At 44.3% G+C, this 16459-nt stretch overlaps 1 protein-coding gene across 1 annotated transcript; it reads left to right on the top strand.

The window, feature by feature from the left end:
* Positions 1–1094: 1094 nt before the first annotated feature.
* On the top strand, positions 1095–5520 carry LOC104330429 (nuclear receptor subfamily 0 group B member 2-like). The gene is made up of 2 exons (XM_009935648.2): positions 1095–1674; positions 5228–5520. Exons 1-2 carry the CDS (start codon positions 1101–1103, stop codon positions 5518–5520), a joined length of 867 nt encoding a protein of 288 aa, XP_009933950.2. The 5' UTR covers positions 1095–1100.
* Positions 5521–16459: the final 10939 nt, after the last annotated feature.

Raw genomic sequence — 16459 nt, 5'->3', positions numbered from 1 at the left:
CTTCCCCTATACAAGAGCAAGCAAGAGAGTGTGAAGTAACAAAAACCTCAAGTATCAATTTCTTCTTATTAAGGCCGCGTTCCTTGCATTCCTGCTACTTAAAGTTCAGATGGTGCCTCAAGAATCCCGACAATTCTATCATTCAGCTCTTGCTCTGCTACAAAAGTTCACACATACAACAGTACGAATTGCCATTTTGCTCTCCCTCTTTATCGGTTTTATTTCCACAGCTTGTATGAGGAATATTTAATTACACAGCAACTCTGGGAGAAGTCTGCATGTTCTTTGTATGAAACTATCACCTGTGAAATGAAGGAGATAACGTTGTCATGAGCTATAGCAGCTGATTTTCTCTGAAGCTTCTCTCAGATCTCTCAGGAATGTGAAATAATTCCTACATATGGGATTTCCATCCCAGGACTTTCACCTGTGAACTCCTTGACGTGGGTGTCACATCCTATTAGCTACAGTGTAAAGTACGAACAGTGTAAAGTGCTCTGTGAAAAGTAATGGTAGACGCACACAGCGTCTTCAGGTGGCTCCTTTTAACAAGAAATAAAAGTGACTACTCAAGGCACTGCCTCAGCACAGCATCATTCCCAAATATAAATGTATTTCTGTGTGCCCCAGAGCATTAGCTAGTGGGCAAGGTCAGTGTATCAATAAAAATACAGACAATTTGTTCCTTCTTCACTTACAGAGTCATAGTTTTCACCGCGCTTCCCCTCAGGGGCCGGTTGTACGTGTCATAGAGCTGGCCTTTGCAGAAAAGCCGCTGCCACCAGAGCCACCGGCGTCGTGGCAGAAGGCCAGGCACAGGCTGCCGGCACCGGGGCATGGTGGTGAGCCCCCGCCCTTCTGCTCCCCCGGGGCACCGCAGCCCGGTGCCACGCCGGCAGCCCGCAGCCCCGCCTCGCTGGAAGCAGACCGGTGCAAATAAAGTTCAAGGTAACTTTACAGATCAGGGTCATGTTCCTTTCCAACCGCCCGTGTCTATAAAAAGCAGACAATGCCTCGCTGTGTGGCTGAAATGCTCTCCCCTGCTGCTGCTGTGTAGCTCCACGCGTGCTGTTATTCCTGCCGTGTGGAACTCTGGCTCTATGGCTGCCGAGAGCCCAGCTGAGAAATCTGGGAAATGTGAGTGTGAGACACACCAGGCTAAGAGCATCCTGTACCAGATACTTAACAAAGAGCGTGGAAGTGAGACCAAGTGGCACCAGCGGTACCGCAGTCCCCTCCGTGCCTTGGGAAGCAAGGGCTGCTCTTGTGCGGACGGGAGAAGAGTTGTCCTGAAAACTCCTGAAGCCACGTGCAGAAGAGCTTCTGAAGTGCTCTTGAAGACTTTAACTTTTATTAGAAACTTGCCTTCATTTTATCACGTGCCTTGGGAGGATCAGCTTGTCCTCATACAGCAGAACTGGTCCCCTCTTTTTGTCCTGGGCATGGCACAAGAATGGGAGGATTTTGACCTCAGAGAGCTTTCAGCCCCTAGTTTATTGAAAAAAATCCTCCTCAATCAGTCTTCGACAGCTAGCAATGAACTGGGCAGCTCGTCACTGGGAGCATCTTTAGCAGAAGTTCAGAAGATGAAGAATTTATTGTGGAAATTCTGGGACCTGGACTTAAGTGCAAAAGAGTATGCTTATCTTAAGGGAATTATTCTTTTTAATTCTGGTAAGTCGTCCTGAAAATTACACAGGTGATTATGTGCCTAGAAGGACATTCGGTATTTTCATTTGCGTATAGACAAATGTTTAGTTTTAACCTTTTCTATGAATATAGCTACATGGTCTCAAAAATCTATATTCCACAATTTAATGATTTTCTGCCTGAATCAGTTTATTTAGCTTCCTTGGATGTGTGCAGTAGGTCACCCACTGTAAGCCAAACCAGTTTCTATTAGACAAATTTTAAGTCACAAAGAATTAACTGTGTCACTTCAAACTGATTTCCAGTTCAAAGGTAATACAGCAGCCTCATCCGTAGTACGGCAAAGGAGAGATGGTACACGGGTACCTGAGCAGTATTTTAACACAGCCTTCCTCTGCAGCAAGAAAGCTGGAGAAGACAAAATAATCTATATCATCTTTTTTGCATCAATGAGGCAAAAGATCCCTGCACTGAGGTTACGCAGCTTTTATTTGTTTATTTATCCTCTAGCATCTCTACATTCCAAGCCTGGGACAGCGGGCACGGAGCAAACTCCAGGCTAGTGACTGCATCCTCTCACTTCTGATGCCAAATTCAGGCGCTTTAGGAAAGTTGTCTAGGTCAGCACCACGGAGCACGTGAGTCATTAAAAGCCGAGCTCTAAGTCCACCAAAGCAGATGGAAAGACTTCTTGACTCCAGGCTGCTCTGGCTCGGCTCCCCGACTCCTTCCGCGGCAGTCACTGCTGTTGGCTGCACTGCCAGCAGCGTGCTATACTTGGGACTGCACCAAAAGGATACTTGGATACTTCCGTCATTCCACGATATTCCTTGCGGTGAATGGTTTACAGGCTGCTCAAAGGCTACACTGACTTCATATTTGTTTCCAGTAGGATTCAAATTCTGATGCTTGAGGTGTAATGCCATCCAGATGTTTGGTATTCTCTTGTGCGTCTGTGTTGCAGCATCAAACCAGTGGAGTTGATTTCAGTGCAAGTTATTTTCTCAGTTTTTCACAATAAAATCAGGCTGAAAGGAACCACTGGTTATATCCAGGGTGATGATAAGAGGAGAAATCTCTCATCTGCAGCGGCTTACACAGTTTAACTAGCAGGCATTTTTATTGTCTCTGTGGATAAAAAGCGATTTTCAGCTCAGGATAAAGCAGCAGAAGCAGCGTTATGTTCTGGATTTGTGCCTTCCAACGCCTGCTGCTCCACCGGGTGCCGTACGGGAGGCCCAGCAGCCCTTCACGGCGGCTGCAGATGCTGCCCAGAGTTTTGGTGGCACTTCCTAGTCCTTAGGTGGGATGGCCCTATTCCCTGGAGATGCCCTTCTCCACGGGCTGCAGAAGGCAGCTGGCAGGACTTCAGCGAAGCCTGGATTGACTCCAGCAGAAACAAAGAGTCACAGTCACAGTCGAACTCTGGGCTGAAGCAGGTACTCCAGGCTTATGCACAGCCCAAAGTGCCCTTTCTCTACCTGTTTTGCTGCAGACAACTCCATACAGCTGTTGTTTCACAATCACTATTTTTAAATAGTTTTTAAACACTTTCCGCCAAAGTCAGAAAATGTTTTCTACGCACATGCAGCACATTTTCAGCTGCATCCAGACCCTCCAGAACACATTGCCACCCCTGCTCTTCGCCGGGGTGCTTTGGCTGGGTGGCTTCAGAGAGGTCAAAGTGTGCATGAGTGAAGGGTCCAGCTGCAAGACCTTCTCTAGGACCCAGGCAATAAGTCAAAGGAAGGAGCAGGTAGGACTGTCCCACCATGCATGAACAGCACAGAGCGAGGTGGAACTGCTCTTGTTGCCTTTGACAATGGTCTGAAAAGCAATGGGAACCGTGCAGTGAATAGATGGGAATCGTGAAAAACAGTGCTGTTACTATATCAGTGCCATATATATATATTCATGGAGTTATACATACATATATATATTTTTTTCCATCAAGGCTGTGACAGGACTTCTGTTGAAAAAGATGCTGTTTAACAGTCTTAAGAGGTTTACAGTTCATCTGGAAACATATGTTTGACCGAATATTATTACAACAGATGTCAGAACAAGAAGTTTCTCATTATTTGTAAATTAAAACCAGTGTTTGATTACATATATAAGAGGACCAAATGGGGAAATTAAGCAAATTTGAAGGGATATAAACAATTTCAATTGCATCCTGAGTATACAAAATCCTGACAACTTCCTTTCCATGAAAAATCTAACACCTGGAACCATTCTCACAGCTTGTAGCTGGTGGTAATCCTGGGGGAGCAGATGACATTTCCAAACCCTGCATTTCTGGCTAGCCTGGTTGTAGGCTTTGCCGAGGCTTCTTCTCCTCTGTTGACGATGTCTAGAGAGAAGAGAACTGCTGCAGACTGACAAAGGGCAGCCAGCCACAGACTGAAAAAACCCCAACAAGGCTGGTTTTGCCCTAGTACAGGGCACTAGGCAAGAAGGCAGGACCTCCCACACGTCAGCGAATGACGCTGTGTGAAACACCCCCTGGTCTAAGCTGTTCAGATCCCAGGGAGGTATGGAGTCTGTCATTTTGAAAGATGGTAAATGGGCCTGGAGTGTGCGCTGGGAGATTGGTTAAAATAAGTGGTGGGAGGCAGAAGAGACAGAAACCAAAACTTGGGGATTCATGCTACCCATGTCCAGGCTGCAGTAATTCTAGGAAAGGAAAGATGGTGCTGTCCTCAGGTGGTGAGGGCAGGAGGCAACAGGTTGCTGAGAGCTACATGACAAGGCAATCGCACCAGAGTCAAAGGACAAACACGGGGTGTCCTTTGAACTGAGCCCTGGCACCCACAAAGACCCCCACTGAGCCAGCAGGTTTGAAGTCACGTGCTATGGGAGGTGTGAGATTGAGGCTCAAGACCACGACTCCATAAGGCAGAGACCTCTCCCTCTTCAGAAATGACTGAGGAACGGGACTACAAAACCAGGAAATGCAATTATCTCTCTTACTCCCGTGGGTCATGATACATCTCACTGGGAACCTTTATGCTCTTTTCAGACTGTAAATGAAGATATCTAGATAGCACGGTGAACCACAGTGCCCCAGCTTAGTCTAGCAAGCAGGGGCAACAGTGAGGAGGGAGATGGGGCTGGGTAGACTGGAAGCCTATGTCTTCAGACTGCCAGCCTGCACACTGCTCCAAACCACCGCCTCCATACTCCTGACGTTACCTACCTATTTTAGATTAGAGCTGGAAAGTTCCCACCTACTCAGACTACAGTCTCAGCATTGTTTGGTGGGTAGACAGCACTATAAAGCTTCTTCTCCATCTGTGCTGAGTCAAACTTACCTCCTGTTCCCATTTCAAAGCTGGAATTAATGTAATGGGCTAGATTCTCATATGCTTACAATGCTGCTCAATGTTCTTTCAAATTGCTGAACTACACATATCTTCTTTTTCCAAAAAAAGATGTTTAGAAATGTTTAGAAAGTTTTAATCATTTTCTAGAGAAAGTAGTACTATAAGCTAGAAAGCCAGACACCCATCATTATGAAGGGCACAGAATGAAAGTGTTTACTCAAGATTTATTACTTTGCTTTTTGTTTTGACAGGATGCCATGCCCTAAAATGTCTCCCCTATGTACAAACACTGCAGCAGGAAGCTCAGCAAGCCTTGATGGAGTTTATCTCAACAATGTTCAACAGGAACCTAGGCAGGTTTGCTTGCATTCTTCAGCTAATCATCTCTCTTCGAGACATTGATGCAGACGCTATTGAAGAGCTCTTCTTCAGGCCCATCCTAGGAGAGGCCACCCTAATTGTATTACTTCTAGAAACCCTACACATGAAGCCAAACTGGCTTTCAAAACAGATGACATCTGTACTCTCAAATACCCATATTTGAAGAGATGAGAGGATTTTAAGAGCTAAACACATTTCAAACAAATCATTGATGCATCTTTGTAAGCCATACATGTTTTTTGTATGATGAAGTAATTTTGTAACATTTTAGAATTAAAAGCAGAGAAACCTCAGCATTTCATAATTCTGTGTGCTTTCAAAAACCTTTAGTCTAACGTATTCAAAGATTGTCTAGGAACACCAGCATACTTTCCAGTTGTGCTAAGTTCAATTGTATTATTTCTAGTGAGCATTTTTACAGCTGTTTAAACCTATACTATATGCTTTCGGCTTTCCAGAAGTTTCTGCTTTTAGGAAAAGGGGCAGCGGTAAATCATATTCAGTTCATCAGCAGTTGAAGATGAATAGATACATAAAAGGCTGATCCATGGCAAAATCAGTATAAATCCTTCCTTTTCCTGGGATGTGATTCCCTGATCCCAACCTCTTTTCTGTGCCACTGAGAACTCTAGTCCTTGGCTCTAATTGCTTGATGGGGCTCCCCCTTATTGACTGCTTTCTTATAGGTTCCTTTTCTAAGTCTGGCAGTAAACTGTGGGCATTAAATCTCTCTCCCGTTATCCACAAAGTCCTTCCCTGACTAAGAAACTGGACAATATGATTCAAAAATTTGTCGACTAGACAAAAGCCATTGTTCAGGATTGTTTCCAGGATGGAATAACAAAGGCCGAAAGCTACTGTGTTCTGCCATAAGCAGCAGAACTAATGGAGCCCAGTTTCCTACACATTTAAGACCTTTCCCCTTTAGCCCTCCCAACACCCTTTTATAATTACCCACACTTCCCTCTAAACAGATGGCAGATGTTCCCTGGACAGCAGAAATGCTGAAATATGGTTTCCTACAGATGCATACAATCTGTTTCTCCATCTCTCACTGCAAGAGTTCCACGTCTCCACCTCCAAGTGTGCTATGGCATGCCCCATAACATCTTGCTGTCTCCTGCCTGTCTGGCTGGAGAAGAGGCAGCACGTGTTCGGGTTGGTGCCAAGCTATGTGTGTGCTGACTCGTTGTCCGTCAGGATGAAAAAAACATTGAGCTTATACTTCAGCTGCAGCAAGGGAAGCTATTTCTATCTCTTTCCTGTCCCATTCCTCTCCCAATGGTTTCCATGAAACTTAGAGGAATCAATTTCTGATTTTTTTCAGTAGTCTCTTCAGTCCCATCTAGTTTTGTTTGGCAAGGGGGCTCAAATTCACCAAACAGGGACTGACAGGCAGGCAGACAGATGGGAGGACAAAGAGTAAGATAGCTTAATCCACGCTTCCTTAGAAAGTCAAGCTAAAATTGTAAGAAAAATAACTCACATATATATACACACACACATATTTACATACAGAGATGGATGTTCAAAGGACTTTAAAAGAAAGTTAATCAAGGAAAAAATAAGTTTAAATAATAAGAAGAGTTTACTACCTACAAGTTTTGATCAAATATCACACATTTTTCCCCCACTTAGATAACAGAGGAATAAATTGTAAAACTAAAGGGAAAAAAGCAAACACCAAACAAGACAAACCAACTAAGCCCCTGGGTGCTAGTGATCATGGAAGTAACAACCTTTACAGTAAACACGACTCACCTTCCTATGCTACAAGCTAACCAAACCTTTCAGAAATTCTTGGACTGATGTTTTCCACGGAAAGCCTTCAGGCTCTTAGTTTTCAGTCGGTTTTTGTTAAAATGGTTCAACAGTACTGTCACAGATCAAGTGGTATGCGGTAACAGGATATTCCATGGTTAGTTGTTCGTGTTAGTGAACAGAAACATTAGTTCCAGAGATCTGCTTTTTGTCTGTTCTTTTGAAGATTCACTCAAGCCGTATACATCAAAACATCGTATGCGTACATTTGGTATCGGCAATATCATACGGAAGCAGACATACGAGTTTCTCTCTCTCAAACCCCTCCCAAGCTCCAACAGCTTCTACCTTCTGGCTACCACATGCTGCTACCACATTTGCACAGGTGACAGCGCGGCGCAGGCCAGGGCTGCAGGAGCGGGACCCGGCTGGCCGTGCACATGCAGCAGCTTCTCCAACACGAGTGGGAAGAAGATCCCTGCTCTGATCTCTGTGCTACCACTGCTGGTGTGAAGGGAGCGGAAAAGGGAAGAAACACCTTCAGCTCAGTGGGAACAGTGAGGAATTTTGGATGAAGGTAAAAAGTACAGAAAACATGTAAAATGAGAAATAGTCACGGATGGTTAGAGACAGGAGCCAAAAGAGAGATCAAAAAAAGCAGGAGAGGGGGACAGATGCAGCTTACTAATACAGCTAATTTCTGTCTAGTGTCCAGCTTACCTTCATAAGACGAAGGCCTGCTCAGTGACTCATCAACAGCCTGAACCCAGGACAACATTCACAGTTCAGCAGCCTGAATTTCAGGCTACTGAGAGCACATCAGACAGTCTGCTCACAGCTTCACTTCTTATCAAAACCTGCTTCAAGGTCTTTGACTTTATCTTCAAGGTATACAGTGGCTTCAATTCAACTTTCTTTGAATTGGAGGGCACAATGCCAACAAGTTCCCATGGCTTGGCTCACCTGGAAGACAGTGCTATATTTGCTAACTACTCTTTTAGCCTGACGGGTGTCTGTGTAACCAGCTGCTGAAAAGAATGCCTAGACTCCACAGTGAGGAGCACGGGCAACATCTTGGGTTTTCAAGACGGCGTTACTTCCTACCATGAAGGCAAATACTAAGCTTCAGAGGGAACTCCCACAAGATCTGATACTCATGGACCTCACCTCATTGTGCTCTGAATACAAGATTCAGTCCTTCAATAGGTCTTTAACAAAACACAGCTTCTTTAGTACGTATGCATGCAATTAAAAAACTCAACAATCTTGAGCTAAAGCTATACGTAAACAAACATTCCCTGTCTCATGAATGTTAATAATCATTTGCTTGATATCCTGTTCAAAAGGGCTGAGATACTATTGTCTTGCTGAGGACAGAATAAGAATCTGTATCTCATGCAATTAAGTGGTACCTGAAGGTGGAGGCTGTGAGGGTACAACAGGCAGGCAGGAACAGCAGAGGTGAGGGATCATGGGCAGAGGTTAGAAGCAAAAGCAGGAGCCCTGTTTGCAAGAAAGAAAGGCACAGCACAAGACAGCCTTTAGAAATCCAGGGAAATAATGCACTGCAATGGAGAAGCAGAGATAGAAATGAACAGAAGGCAAGAGGAAGATAAGGGAAAATTCCCCATCCCACTGTTCCCCACCCCCCCCCCCCCCCCCAAAAAAAAAAAAAAGATAAAAAAACAACGAGGAGAGAAAGGTGTGTCACCACTTTCTTCAGCTTCTGGAATTGCAACCAGAAGTAGAAGCACTGGTTCTCTGGCTGTGAAATCCAAAGTATGCGTAGCCATCCCCCTCTAGTGCCCAAGGAGATGACAGTATCGCCACCACCTAGAAGGTGAGCGTAGCTGATGGAGACCTGCCAAATCAAGCACCTAGGGCTGTTGATGACCCAGGAAGAGCTTTCACTCAGAGACACCTCTCCTTGCCCACTTGCTGACTTTTTCAAAATACTGTATGACAATGTTTTTAAATCGTTAGACGAAATCTACATTTGCAAAATCAAGAATGAAAACATAAATGAAAACTGCCTGTGAAACCTCACTCCAGCCTCCTTCTGAATATTATCACAAGCTTTTTTAATGGGCTGATTACAGACTCCTGCGGTTCCCCCTCAGGACTCCTTGCCTGACATGGGGCAAAGAATGGCCTGTGCCATGCGAATTTGTTACGACCGCACAATGCGGGAGCCTGCTGTCTGCTACGGCTCAGCTGCTGGCGTTGCAGCACCAACATTGCAGAACCTGGATTCCAATGGGCCGGCAGTGACAGAAACAATGCTCTTAGAATTAAATCAGATGAATGACCCCTTAAAGACTGTGGGGCAACCACGCAAACCAAAGCAGCATTATTGCAGGTACTTCAGAGTGGTATGTGTCCCAGCATTAAGCTGCTACCGACAGTATTCACTGGAATAAAAGTTTTTTTGTTCTTCACAGTTGCAAACAATGCCTGGGAAAGTGTGGTTTGCAGAAGTCAGTATGGTCTCACAGCTGCAACCCAGGTCACAACAAACCACGTCCATCTCACGCTTCCAAAATGCTGTATAGTACTGCAAGCACTGAAAAATCAGTCCACACACCCCTAAAGTGCAGGGAAGTTTCCAGCGGCTCTAATCTTGCTGCTTTCATTTCTCCTTTGTAAAAAGAAGTCATAGTGATATTGCCTCCCTTCACGACAGACGTTTGAAGATACTCATCAGTGTTTGCAAAGAGCTGTGTGCTATACCTGAGCACCTTAGGAAGTCTCACTGAAAATGAGTAGTTCTGTGTTCTATGCTATGTTCAGTAGCACACAGTAAAGCAACACAGAGGCCTTCACATTACAGGGAAAGGATAAAAAGGTACTGAAGACTAAGATTTCACAAGCACTGCGTACGGCAGTGATCCTGTGACAAAAATAACACGCCATTTTCTATGGTGGGATCCACCGTGCAAGCGAGTCACTTGCACCGTCTCTAGCGCACGGAGAGATGAGCGTGCTCCGCAGGCGGCATGCCTACCTTCTCTCAGACACCTGGGTGTCTTGGCTTGGAGGAATCGCGCTAGGAAGCACTTTGCCGCTGCCTATTGATACAGCCATGGAGCCTGCCTGACCATCTGAGATTCAGTGTCTGACTTTCAGATGGTAAAAGTGAGATTAATCTACAATATATACAGAAGCGGTCTGGACCCAGTTTGCACATGCAATCTTAACTTTAACGTCTTCTAATGTTAGCATGCTTGGCTTTGCAGTCCTCATCTTCTTCAAAGTGTAGATTTTAGACTTACACTTCCAGCTAAATATGTATTTCTAATAAATGACACATATCTGATATAGGCTTGGAAACAAAGATAATTCAGTGATTTTATTCACATGCCCAGAAAAGACTTAGAAGACACTATCCTCTGAGAAAACATTAATCTATTTTGTATAAGTAATACCAGATTTCAAAGTCCCATGGGACATCACAGTCATGTATCTGTGTCCTTATCTACATGAATATTGGCATGTTTATTTTTTTCTGTGGAATGCCTTTATTACCTCTTTTGTAGAAACAAAGGCATTTAATTCTAAACTTCAAATTTCACTTTTGCTGGAAAACACTTGCGAGTCATAATCTCAGTCTTAGAAATAATTTTATTTGCAGCTGAGCCAGCTGTTGTAGGATACAGATACGTGAAAAATGCGGTGCTGTACTTCATATTAATATAGTCACACAAGGAAATATACACCACTTATTTCCACCACAGGTCCACTGATAAAAGCAGCCTAACTCAGCGAGAAAAAACTGGAGGCAAGTTTCTGTACTAAAGGTATAGGATAAAGAAACTCCAATTCTTTTAATGACAGAAAAGGATCTCACTGAAGCCAGTGTTACTAAATGTACAGAAGTCCTCAATCTTTTCCAGTGGGCCAGGAGAGGGGAGGGTGAGTCAGTAGTTCAGTTTTGCTTGGGCTTGTTATCAAATGTTGTCCTAGGTGAGGTTGTGATTTTGAAAGCACAGGTTGTCATCCTTCCTGTGCGCTCCCTCTCTCTCTCTTTGCCTGGGGGGGTAGCAGAAATATCGCAAGATGAAGCACTCCACATCTCACCTAAGATAAGAACTTATCCATCAAAGGAAGACATGGCCACAGCTATCTGCTAGCAGGTAATCTCAGAAGCCAAGAAAACAAAGTTTCAAGTAGCGTGGGAATGGTCCCATTTCTGTCACAGCGGAAAGAGTGCGAGCCATGCACACTCACATAAGCACAGATGTTTACTAGGAGTGCAAAGTGGAAATTTTATGTGATTGAGACTGCAGTCAGGATGGCAGGAGAGGAATTTGCAAAATAAAGATCTTGTTTATGCAGATGACCACGCAGTGAAGGGTCTAAAAATCTTTCCCCACCTGGATCTGATTAGCAATTAAAAATAGTCTGTCATATGCCTATAACATACAAACATTTAGAATCATAGAATGGGTTGGGTTGGAAGGGACCTCAAAGATCATCTGGTTCCAACCCCTCTGCCGTGAGCAGGGACATCTGCCACTAGACCAGGCTTCCAAATATACAAATACCAGTCAGTGCATTGGAACATAACTTGATGCAGTAGGTGGCTGTGGTCACTGTGGCATGGGCAGGGGTTTGTAAATTTGTTGAGGAGCAATGCAACTTCTAGGAACACAACGCAAAGTACAATGACAGACAAGGAAGGGATGCTCTAATGAGGAGGAACAGTGGCATCACCTCCACTGCGCAGGGTTGTGTAGGAACTCAGCACAACTGGGAGGGAAATCAAAGATGTAAGACTAAGTCTTCATTACCTGTGACATGTCACACACAATGCTGATGAATCAGACTTCTAGTCTGCCACCAAACATCACACTGTCACACAGAAGTGACCAGAGAGATGTTGTGTGTGGTTCCTGAGAGTGCCGCTGTGGTACCCTGGATGTTGCTACTACGTTTCTTCTGCAATTTTGTGTCCCCTCAGCCCTGCTACATCACCTTGTATACTCCCTGCACACCTAATCTAAGCAGTTTTCACACCGCTCTGAGGCACTGAACGTGAGCCCTGCACAGCCCTCTGAGGGTGTATAGATAGGTGTGGACTCCCTCGCCCACACTCCCAGTTAGGCAAAAGCAAGCCAGTTCAGATCTGAAAGTCATGTATTTGCACACATTTAACAACGTGGGCACAGCCCTGGGCCACTCCAGCTACACGGATTCCAGAGGTGGGTGGCATCCAGTTGGCTTGGAAAGAGAGTGAGGCAAATATGTGTCTGTCTGCACCTGTCCTGGTCAATATATATATGAGTCAATAGTATCATTATTAGGAAAATAAGATTAGGGCAGGGACTAGGAAGGTCCTCCTACAACATCCAGTCTGGTCTCTCTCATTGTGGTTATCAATCTTGTACATGATTACATCCCAAAATTTATCAAGCTCCACCTGAAGATAACTAGGATGTGTCCGCATGCTCTGTTCCTAATGGGACAGCACCCAGAGCCTCCTGATCTGATGGTTAGGAACTTTCTAATTCCAATTCTAGATTATTAACGACTAACATATGCTCATTCTTTCTTGTATCGATACTATCATTCAATTCCAATAGATCTTCTCACTCCAAGGTGTTCATGCAAGATATTTATAGATCACAGTTGTGTCCCCTATCCATCTGCCTCTGTCAGCCCCTCCTGCTATCCCTACTCTGATAGGTTTCAACTTCTGGTCCTTCTCTCATTCTCATGTTTTTGACAGATGGCCTAACATAATGTTCACTTGATCTGCTTGAGACAGAGGACGAACCTCTTCGGCACACAGGTGAATCTCAGATTTGCTCCCATCTGTTCTCTCCTTCACTTGGAGGTCATTTGCTTCCTGTTCTATGCCTAGTCTCACGTACGGCCTCATTTCTCTGTCTTAGGCTCCACCTCTCAGCTATCTCAATCATATCTTCCTCTCCTCTGTTGCAACTGGCTTTCCTAATTTCCTCTTTTGCCATTCCATCATGTCTGCTTTTTCACATCCCTTTCCATTACTGCAAATTCATTTCTCAACTTACTCTTCTCCATCAGTTAGTCTTCTTTTTGTTTTGCAGCTGCATCCTTCTTCCTCTCTTTTCCTTCAGGTTCTTTTCCTAGATCCCAGACATAAACTAAGGATGAAAATCCTCAGACCGCCTCCTACAAATTGCTACACCAACCACCCTTGCTGTTGTTTGTTTTGGGCAGGTAGAGCATTGCTTGCGAGAGTAGTTTTTCCTTTGGTCTTGTCTGTAACAGTCTTTCACAAGAAGCTGAATGTGTGCAGTCGTAGGCAGTAGCTTTGACAGTACCCATGAAACCATCAGTAGGTCTGGTACCACCTCCTGGCACATCTGAAGGAAAACAATCCTAGGCGTTCATCTGCTGCGATGTAAATCATCCCAGTATCTCACAGACCTGATCAAAACCACTCCTGTTTTCTCTTTCATCCTACTTCCTGTTATCATCTTCTCAGCAGACTAAGAAAAGCGTACTAGGAAAGCATACTTTGTTCCACTAATCTCATTTCTGGGTGATGTGAGAAGCCCAGCAGAGAAGACAGAGCAAGACAGTATAGAGCATGAGTCTTCACAGAGCCATCATATGCCTAGGAAACACACTTTGTCCTACTGCTCCCCTGAATTTTTTTACTTCTTCAGCTAACCTGCTTCTGCTGTCCTGCCTGAGATCCCCCTTCCAAAGGAAACTCTTTCATTCATTTAACTGAATTAGTTCAAACCAAGGGGTTTCCTCCTGTCTTACAGTGAAACATTATCCCTTCTTTGCATTCTGAAATACATTTTAGTTTACTGGGGGGTCCTCAGAAGAAAGTGCTGTAAAGTACAAATTTACAGTTGATTACTTAGTTCAAGAAAAACAAAACCAAACTGTTTGATGCTTTCCATAAAAGGAGACGAGGCAGAAAAGTAACAAAAATTAATGTGTTGGTTTTTTTTTTGGTGCTGAAGCAGATAATTCATCATGTTCTTGTCTTTATTACTTCCACCTCAGAAAGTAGCTGGAAGATACAAAACCCTGCAAAGGGGGCTGAACTTTGTCCTGCTGGACACAGCTCAGGAGAAATCAAAAAAAGTGTTTGTGAGCACTCTTGCAAACAGCTTTAACTTCTGGTACCACCTCCTGGCACATCTGAAGGAAAACAATCCTTCAGACAACAAGGACAACAAGTCCTTGCATTCTCAAAATACGACAATATCTCAAAACATGTTTATCCTCTTCCAGGGCAGGCTTTCACATCTGATCATAAAACAATGAAAGGACCAAAGGCACAAATGGAAACCTCCAGGATTTGGGCCCAGCTGAGTAAGCATCTCTTGGCATTTCCAATACAACTGTGAAGAGCATCATACGGAAAACAGTCTGACTACAGATAAACAGTCTTCCCTAGCTTCAGGCATGTGGTAGCCCACATGTGAATCATGGAGAGCTAATAGACGTTTGCTTTCTGGAGATCCAAATACTTCATACAACTTCTGTTATTAAGACATACTTATGTTTTTAAAAACTAGTTATATTTTAAAAACACAAGGCACAATAAGCAATCAGCTTGATTGTTAGGACTGTCCCTTCCTTTTCCACAAAGTGAATCACTTCTGCCCCAGACCCAGCCAGTGGCATTACTCAACGTACAGTTAGGCACCAAGCTAGTGAGAGCATAACAGCATCATTAGTGCTTACAAGTAGAGATCACTTCACGTGAAATCCAACCCAGAGGTCACAGTGTGCTGTGGACTCCAGGGGCAACGTGCACGCAGCTTACACTGCATGCTGCATCGCATGTTGCATCGCATGACACCTACCTGTTGCCACCAGGCTGTCCCTGGGACAGCCTGGACAGCCCCAGGCAACACAATCCCCTCAGAGAAACACACTTGCTTAGTGAATCCTGTTTTTCATCAAGTCTTTCAAAGACAGCAATTTTTGACTATTGAATGGATCACAACGCACCAGGAAAAGTACCGCTTGTTTGGTTTCACACAGGGTCCGAGTTCAGTCTCCTCACACACTGCAGCTCCTCTCCCATGATCTCCAGGGCTATGTTGCATCTTCCCTGGGATATCCGTAATCTACAGAGTTACAAGGTAGAAATAGGGTAGGGTGATCTGTGGATTGACTGCAAGACTAATCCATTTGGAGCACCAAAACTGCTGTCGGATGCTAAGGCTGACAGCATGCTGAATTAGCTTCAGTCCTGTTCGACAGCTTTCTGATATCTGTACCTGTGACTTCTTTGTGGCAGAAACAAATGGCTGTTGAAGATCACCCATCTTTTACGCCAACAGCTATGGTGGCCATGGGACTGTGATGTGCACAGACAGTAAGTATCTGTATTTGGAAGGAAGCTGAATTTCTGCACTCCAAGTTAATAGAGTCTGTTGCTTAAGTCATCTTGTAGTACCATCATTATTAGTGGATTTGGGGTTTTTAATTATTGAAGATTCCTGTTCAGATACACAGTTTCCCACATGATTGCCTATGTCTGGACTGGGTGGATACATCACAGTGACTGAAGTTCGGGGACTAAGATGAAAAATACTGAATCCAAACCCAAGCAGACACGCAGACCTCACAAATACCGAGATTACAGCTTGTGTGCTTCCTGCCACTATTCTCGGGCCACACCGGCGCTGAACTGGGGGAACAAAGGACTCCTTGCTTCCAGACACCACTGCCTGGGACAAAAGAGGAAGAGGAGAACTGTCAGTGTTCTGTGAGTTGCTACTACACATTTTTCTATGCATAATGAATGGACTCCAGTCTCTCCACTGTCACTCACTCAGTCAAGTTGAAACTGTATTGAGCTGAATTTCTCTGCTCATCAGATGAGTCAATAACAAATCAACAAACTGTCCAGTGCTTTTCCTCCTTTCAAGTGTTAGCTTAACAAACGGGTACAGCAAACTGCAGCTGTATCATATTTTCTGGAATTTTTACTTCTTCCTTTGGCATGAGTTTATTACATAAACATATGGAAAAATCTGCACGGAGAATTTCCAGTTAAGCACATGTGACAATATCTGTGGCACAGTTCCTACCAACAGCACTAGAAGAAAGTTTTAGGGAAAAAGAATAAATCCCTTAGGGGCTACTTCTGCCAGGACTTAATTCTATGTCTCTGGGAAATGCTGAGCACAGCCATCCTTAACTCCTACAGAGTCCCCAGTAGTGGAATTAACTTCGTGTACATCAATCATTGAGGGAGTTATCAAGCAGACAAGTCGTGCTCTGTGATTCCTGCCACCTACCCTCTCACCCTTGACACCCACCACAGTTCTAAAATCAGCAGCCATCTAGATTTAGAGAAACAAATGCTGCTGGCAGCGTAA

The sequence above is a fragment of the Opisthocomus hoazin genome, chromosome 2, assembly GCF_030867145.1.
Source record: "Opisthocomus hoazin isolate bOpiHoa1 chromosome 2, bOpiHoa1.hap1, whole genome shotgun sequence".
In the NCBI taxonomy this organism is placed as follows: Eukaryota; Metazoa; Chordata; class Aves; order Opisthocomiformes; family Opisthocomidae; genus Opisthocomus; species Opisthocomus hoazin.
Note: the sequence above shows the minus strand (reverse complement) of the source record. Positions and strands in the feature narration are given on the sequence as shown.